Source organism: Humulus lupulus, chromosome 3 (genome assembly GCF_963169125.1).
Source record: "Humulus lupulus chromosome 3, drHumLupu1.1, whole genome shotgun sequence".
In the NCBI taxonomy this organism is placed as follows: domain Eukaryota; kingdom Viridiplantae; phylum Streptophyta; class Magnoliopsida; order Rosales; family Cannabaceae; genus Humulus; species Humulus lupulus.
Genome location: NC_084795.1, coordinates 69,770,254 through 69,777,895, shown reverse-complemented (window position 1 = coordinate 69,777,895; position 7,642 = coordinate 69,770,254). Strand labels below are relative to the sequence as shown.

The window sequence follows — 7,642 nt, the reverse complement described above, 5'->3', positions numbered from 1 at the left end:
TTATTAATATTGATAAATTGGTGTCAATATAAATAAATAATATTAAATAAAGTTTCAAATTATAATTAGTTAATTAGAGTAAGGATTTAATTAATTAATAAATAAATAAAATGTTTTTTATTTAGGCCCAATTGTGATTTAAATTCAAAACAAAGAGATTTGATTCAAGTCCATTTGTGGGAGCCCAATGCTTTTATCTTTTTGTTTATTATTTTAAATAATTTATATTTAAATTTAAATAATGCCCATTAAGTTGCCTATATAAGGAATATGATATCTAGGGTTTTCAAATAAGTAAGTCTCAATTAATTCATTGAGTAAGTGAAAACCTAGATAATCTAATTCTTTCTTAGCCGCTATCACTTCTTCTCTTCTAGATCTCTATCTCATTTGTTGAGAACCAACCCACACTAGTTCTAGGTTGATCAAAGGATTGGTGAGGAAGACTGTGTTGCTGATCTAGTTCAATCTCTTGATAATACTCTGCTACATAAATGAATTAAGGGTTAGAGAGATTGAAGGAATGAGTTCTTCCAGTTTCACTGCGTAAGGTAAGTTTTGTACTTTCCTCTATATTTGTATCAATTTCCTAGGAGCATGTTCTAGGAATTTGCATGTGTTGTTTGATAATATGTAAATTGCATGAAAATAAATAAAGATCATGCAATATGTATTTCCTACAAATAAAGGAGTAAGAGAGTGTTTTTGTTTCATTCTGAGTAACTCAGTCACTCATCCTATAATATTGAAATGGTCCACAAGACCAAAATGCCATCACTTATAAACTTTCCTCTCAAAGGTCACTAAGGGAAAAATCGACATTTTACACTCATGTCTCACATTACACTTATAATTCCCAATTAATTCCGCCAACCCCAGAATATCACTATTTTCCCAAAATACGACTCATACTCCAATGAGTCCCGGTAACTCACCGAATTACTGAAATACCCCTTGGCTTGCATCGAGTCAGGTATTAATCCCCGTTGTGACTATACCGCTAACTTGCTCAAAAGAACAGACTTCTGCCGAATATCTCAGATATATCCAGTGGTTTCAATCATATAATATCATATAATCACCATTATACCCACAACAGTCAAAATTACAAATATGCCCATTTAAATAAAAGCGAACTTGTTTGCACATTTAGTACACTTAAACATGCATAATCAGTCATATTATAATATAACTCATGCAATTCATATAATCACATAAATATTCAATTAAATCATATATTAACACATAATAATCCAATAATGCCCTCATAGCCCCCTAATAAAGGCACTAAGCCTTATTAGGAACTTTGGGATGCCACACAAATGTTATAAAATATCATTATTATAATAACATATAATACAAAACTAGATATTTAATAATTATATTAATATAAATTCAAATGTTATAAATATTATTATAATAATATATAATCCTAATTTTTATAAAAGTTTGCTAGAATAAATATTTAGTAATTATATTAATATAAATTCAAATATTATAAAATATCAATACCGTAATAATATTTAATACAAAACTAGATATTTAATAACTATATTAATATAAATTCAAATGTTATAAAATATTATTATTACAATAATATATAATACACAATATATACATTATACATAAGTGATTTATGAGTATAAATAGTATAACTATGTAACTAAATAAGAAATTAGAATAACATTTTTCTTATATCAAGAATAAACAAGTTTCTTCTCCAGTTATTGATGTGTGATTTGAATAATACCCAAAATGTTATCGTATTATCTTTTATTTTTTTAAAAACCATAAACAATGTTTTTATTTAATTTTTATATATATAGTACTAGAAAATATAGCAGCACATCGCGCTGTATTTTGTAATGATTAAAAATGTATATTTTTAAATATTTTTTGGGAGATTGTGTGTAAGGGATTCTTTTTCACCCTACTCGTACAACAGGCTCCTTATATGGATATGTAAGGGCATCTTGACCGTAATTTTTTTCCATGATAATGTTCATTATATAGCGAGCCTCCTGCAAGTTTTCGAGAAATTCTGAATAATTAAAGTGTCAAAAATAAAATTCAAACTACTTGTTGTACGTGTGATTTTATTTAATATTAATATTATTATATATGCTTTGCATTGTTTTTTTGTTCATTATGTAAATTTTTTAAGATTTTTATATTTTTAGGGTAGAAAATTTATAAATCATGACCTTTTGCACAATCATTCATTTTTTTAAAATAAATATTTTTATTAATTTAATTAATAATTTTCTTAATCAAAATAATATCACGTGTATACATGTTGATATTTTTAATTGTTAAGATATTTTGGTTTTAAATTTGAAATATCAAAACAATAAATCTTTAAGATAAATGTCAATTTATATATGATTCATTTATTATTATAATTATTAAAAAATTAGTTATTTCAAAATATTTTATTTAAATATAAATAAAAAAATTTAATTTGAAATGTCAAAACAATAAAAAGATAAATACATATGGAAAATTTTGAAATAAATGTCAATTATATGTGATTATTTATTATTATAATTATTAAAAAAAAAAGGTTATTCATGAAATTTGGACCATTTGTCTTTGGCCAACCCATGGTAATCATGTTCCTCCATTTCCTTCGCCCACGACTTGGATCTAGAATTGACCGCATCTGCAATCAAGTCACAACCATCCAGTTTTCGGCACTCCCCAATCGTTGGGAACTCAATAACTGTATTTGAAAAAATTTCTTCCGAGGGACTCCCACTCACATCTTCAGAATTCTCCACTCGCTCATCGTTAATCTTGGTAGAATGAACCTCAATCTCAGGGGAACAGATATCAAGCTTCTAAGATGCTTTTTTTTGCCTCACCATGGGGAAGAAGAAAGCAAATCGCACGCCCCTATGAGGAGCCACTGCTCTGAGAAGGGAAATTTGTTGCTCAAGTAGATGCGGAGGAGATAGAAGTGGAAGCTTCCTTTTGGAAATCGGCTATGGTATGTGTTGTTCTTGGTGCTAATTCCCCTTTTGTTGTTTTTGAAGGGTTTATTAAACGGTTATGGGGTAAACTTGCTATTGAGCGAATTGCTAGAATGAATACGGGATATACTATTGTCAAATTTCGAGATGTTGCCATTCGTGATATGGTGTTGGAATCTAGGGTTATCCATTTTGATAGGAAACTTGTCCTGTTGAGGCCTTGGTCAACTCACATAGACAAGTTGAGGCTAGTGAAATCAGTTCCAGTTTGTATTAGGTTACTTGATCTTGGCCTTCAATATTGGGGTACAAAATGTTTGAGTGCTCTAGTTAGTACCATTGGTAAACCCATGATGATTGACAAGGTTACAAAGGAAAGGTCTATGGTGAAGTTTTCTAGAGTGCTTGTGGATGTGGAGATATCAGATCATATACCCCAGTTCATTAGCTTTCTCAATGAGCGCGACCAACTGATGGAGCAGACTATAGAGTTTGAATGGTTGCCTACCCGATGTTCGCACTGTTAAAGTTTTGGTCATCTTGGTTCTGGCTACAAGCATGATCAAGGGGCTATTTGGAGGCAAAAGGACAAGAAGTCCGGCATGGAGACTGTGGAGACTGAGGGTTCTCAAGTTCAAGATGTTCCCTATTCTGAAACATTGTCCAAGGATCCTCAAGACTTGGTGACTGGTAAGGTTTTACAGACAGGACTATTAAAGGAGACTAGTAGCTCTAAATCTGGGCAGGAGATGAAGTGGGCCACACCAAAAAAAGTGGGAGGAACTAAACAAATTTTTCCAGCAACTCATAATTTGAGGACTAACAAGTATAGTGTCTTGCAGGAGAATCAAATGGAGGTCACAAAGAAGAGTCAACAAGAGATCAAGGATTCTAATGGAAGGGTGCAACATACTGTGTTGGAATATTAGGGGCCTGAATAAAAGTAATAAGCAGAGGTCTTTCTTAGACTTTTGCAGACTCAATAAGATTGGCTTAGGAGCTTTTCTAGAAACTAAATCGAGGGGCAACAAGATTGAGGAACTGATGAGGAATGTTTTCATGGGTTGGGATTGTTCTAGTAGTCCGACAATGGAGGGTAGGATTTTATTAGTTTGGAAGGCTGATCAAGTTTCCCTTAGTATTCTTCAGGAAGATGATCAATACATTCATTGCTTTGTGAAGATTAAGGGTGTTATTCAGAAGTTTTGTTTGACCCTTGTTTATGGTCGGAATTCGGTGGAGGAGAGGAAAAGTCTCTGGACTCAGTTATCTTTACTTGAGTTTCCAGTGCTTCCTTGGTTAGTAGTTGGAGATTTTAATGCAGTTTTTTACTATGATGATCGTATTGGTGGTCGCCCTATTACTGAGATGGAATTGGAAGATGGTCATCATTGGAGGGTCTGTTTTATGTTGGCTAAGTTGCGCTCGAGTGGTTCCCATTACACTTGTTCTAATAAACAAATGGAAGGAACAAGAATTTTCTTTAAATTGGACAGAGTTTTTAATAATGAAGCTTGGATAGATGATTTTCCTGATTCTGAAGCTCGTATTAACTGGGATGTCATCTCTGATCATTGCTATTGCTTTATAAAAACTGTTCCTATTCAGATTTTAGGGACTAGACCTTTTAAATATTTTAATATGTGGGCAGATCATCAGGATTTTAGAAACACAGTGCTTTGTAATTGGTCTAAACCGATAGCTTCTTCTGGTTCGCAGCAGATTGTTAAGAAATTAAAGCGGTTAAAACCTGTTTTACTTCAGTTCAACAAAGTGAAAGTTGGAGATGTAGCTAAGAAAATTTCTGAAGCTAAAATTAAATATCAGCAAGCCCGGCTTTATTTGCAAGAGGATCCTTCTTCGATTTCTCTTCAACAGGCTGAAAAAGAGGCTTGTTTAGAGTTTGGCTGTCAATCTAGAATGTATGAGAGTTTTCTTAGGCAAAGGAGCAAAATCACTTGGCTTAGATTTGGAGATGAGAATACTCCTTATTTTCATGCTAGTCTAAAGCAGCGGAAACTTGGTAATCGGATTACTTCTTTCATGGATGATGCAGGTCAGATAAATGAAAACTATGAAGAGGTTGTTGCGTATTTCATTAATCATTTCAAAGTTTTTTTGGCAGCTCTACTTCAGTTTTAACTCGGATAGAGCAAGAGTGCTTCTCTCAAGGGGTTGTTTTGAACCTGGAGCAGCAACTTGGATTAATAATGCCTTTCACCAAGAAGGATGTTAAGAAATCTTTATTCAGTATTCACTCAATTAAGAGCCCTGACCCAGATGGATATGGTTCGGGCTTCTACAAATCTTTATGGAAGGATATAGGGGATGAAATTTTAGAGGCGATTCTAACTTTCTTTGATCGAGGAGAGCTTCCACATGAGCTTAATAATACAATCATATCCCTTATTCCTAAGGTAGATAATCCCGCTAAAGCTGCTGATTATAGGCCTATTGCTTGCTGTAACACGCTATATAAATGCATTTAAAAATGCTTTATTCTTAGCTGGCTAAAGTTCTTCCTATGATTGTTCATCAAAACCAAGGAGCTTTTATTCAGAACTGTTTGCTTGCGCATAATATTCTTATCCTCCAAGATCTCCTTAAAGGTTATACTAGGAAGAATGTTTCTCCTCACTGCTTGATAAAAATTTATCTTAGCAAGGCTTATGATTCCCTTGATTGGGTTTTTTTGGAGGATATCCTAAAAGGTTTTTGTTTCCCTAGCAGATTTATTCAGTGGATTATGACTTGTTTGACGGGTACCTCTTATACCCTTTTGATGAATGGGAGGTTTCAAGGGGGTTTTGGTGGGAGGAAAGGTTTAAGACAAGGAGACTCGATCTCCCCCTTGCTGTTCGTGCTTGCCATGGAGTATCTCACTCATCTTATTATTCTTGTTACTCATGACAAGGAGTTCAGATTGCATCCCATGTGTAAAAGTTTGCATCTTTTCAATCTTTGTTTTGAAGATGATCTTATCTTGTTTTGCAAGGGCAATCTTAGATCCATGCAAATCTTGTTTGATGGTTTTACCAAGTTTAGTCAGGATTTTGGTTTTTCTGCCAACTTGACTAAATCTCAAGTTTATTTTGGTGGAATTTCTGCTAAAGAGAAGAATAGTATTATGAATTATGTCAATATTGAAGAGGGTTATTTTCCCTTAAAATACCTTGGTGTCACTCTTCAGCCTACCAAATGGAAGGCAGCTGATTTTGGTGTTATCATTAAAAAAATTCAAAATCGTCTTCACACTTGGTCAAGTCATCATCTGCCTTTTGCTGGGATATCTCAACTGACCCACTCTGTTTTATTAGGTATTCGAACATATTGGATGAGTATTCTTCTCCTGCCTCAAAGTGTCATTCATGAAATTGATCGGCTTTGTCAGACTTTTTTATGGGGAGCTAAGGGTAATCGCAGTAAGCTTCACTATTCTTCATGGGAACAGGTTTGCTTACCTAAGAATATGGGTGGGATTGGTTTTAAGGAGGGCTCAAAATGGAATAAAGTTTTGTTAGCCAAATTTATTTGGGCGATCACTTCTAAACAAGACCTGTTGTGGGTTAAATGAGTAGACGAACTTTATCTCAAAGGCCATAATTTATGGGATTATTCCTTTAAAGCTGATGTGAGTTGGTATTGGAGAAAATGATCTAATCTGAAAGAGTATTTCTCTATAGCAGACTTAGAGGCCTCGTCATTCAATGGCAAGCTGAATCTGAAGTTTCTTTACAGCCATTTGCTTCAAAGGGGTTCGGTGTCTTTTGCTAAGGGTGTGTGGTTTAAGATTTCAGTCCCGAAGCATCGTTTTATCCTGTGGCAATCGGTTCTTGGCCATCTGCTAACTAGGGACAATTTATTGCACTGTCATGTTCCTATGGTTTCCACTTTATGTCCTGTTTGTGAGCGTGTTGATGAATCTCATGCGCATCTGTTCTTTGAGTGTCTTTTCTCCCAAAAGTTCCTGGTTCTCATTAAAAGATGGTTAGGCCCAGCTCTTTGGCCAGTCAAGTATACTGAGTGGCTGTATTGGATAGAAGGGAAGCCTAAAGGGATGCTTCAAAGGATAGATGTTGCTTCTTTGGCTGCAGTAGTTTATTGCATTTGGTTTAATCGAAATTCTTGTATTTTTGCTCATTGTTCTTTGTCTGCTCATCGAATTGATCGTATGATTAGACTGTGTTTGAAAGCTAGATTGTTTAGTATCACGAGTCAGAAGTTGCAGGTTAAGGAGAAGTTTCTAGTTGATTTTGTAAGGAATCTGTAATTTGTTTCTCTGTTAGCTCCTTGTTGAGCTTTTGGTTGTAAGTTGTGTTGATCAATATATTTCTCTTTTCTTGATAAAAAAAAACTGGTTATTTATAAATAAATTAAGATATTTTAAATTTTGAATTTTAAATATGAAACAATAAAAATATTATCATGAATTGGAAAATCTTCAAGATATATGTGAATTTATATATGTTTGATTTATTATTATAATTGTTAGAAAATTAGTGATTAATAAATATTAAAAAAAAAGAGTTACGGAAGAGGCAATGCCTTTATTGATGATTTTAGATATTTGTTTTTTAATCATTTAATAATCATAAATTAAATAAAATAGAGTAAAAATGTAGAAAAAATAGAAATAGATTAGAGATTCTGACTTGAACTCTCCTTTTATT

General features: G+C 33.2%; 1 protein-coding gene across 1 annotated transcript; it reads left to right on the top strand.

Annotated features, from left to right (window-relative positions):
- Nucleotides 1-4,061: 4,061 nt before the first annotated feature.
- LOC133824323 (uncharacterized) lies at nucleotides 4,062-7,242 on the top strand. The gene is made up of 4 exons (XM_062257202.1): nucleotides 4,062-5,028; nucleotides 5,109-5,389; nucleotides 5,479-6,454; nucleotides 6,659-7,242. Exons 1-4 carry the CDS (start codon nucleotides 4,062-4,064, stop codon nucleotides 7,240-7,242), a joined length of 2,808 nt encoding a protein of 935 aa, XP_062113186.1.
- Nucleotides 7,243-7,642: the final 400 nt, after the last annotated feature.

Coding starts and splice junctions, on each gene's coding strand:
- LOC133824323 (XM_062257202.1), top strand. CDS start 4,062: ATGGAGGGTAGGATTTTATTAGTTTGGAAGGCTGATCAAGTTTCCCTT. Junction 5,390..5,478: donor TCATATCCCTTATTCCTAAG/GTAGATAATCCC, acceptor CTTTATTCTTAG/CTGGCTAAAGTTCTTCCTAT. Junction 6,455..6,658: donor TAAGAATATGGGTGGGATTG/GTTTTAAGGAGG, acceptor TCTCTATAGCAG/ACTTAGAGGCCTCGTCATTC.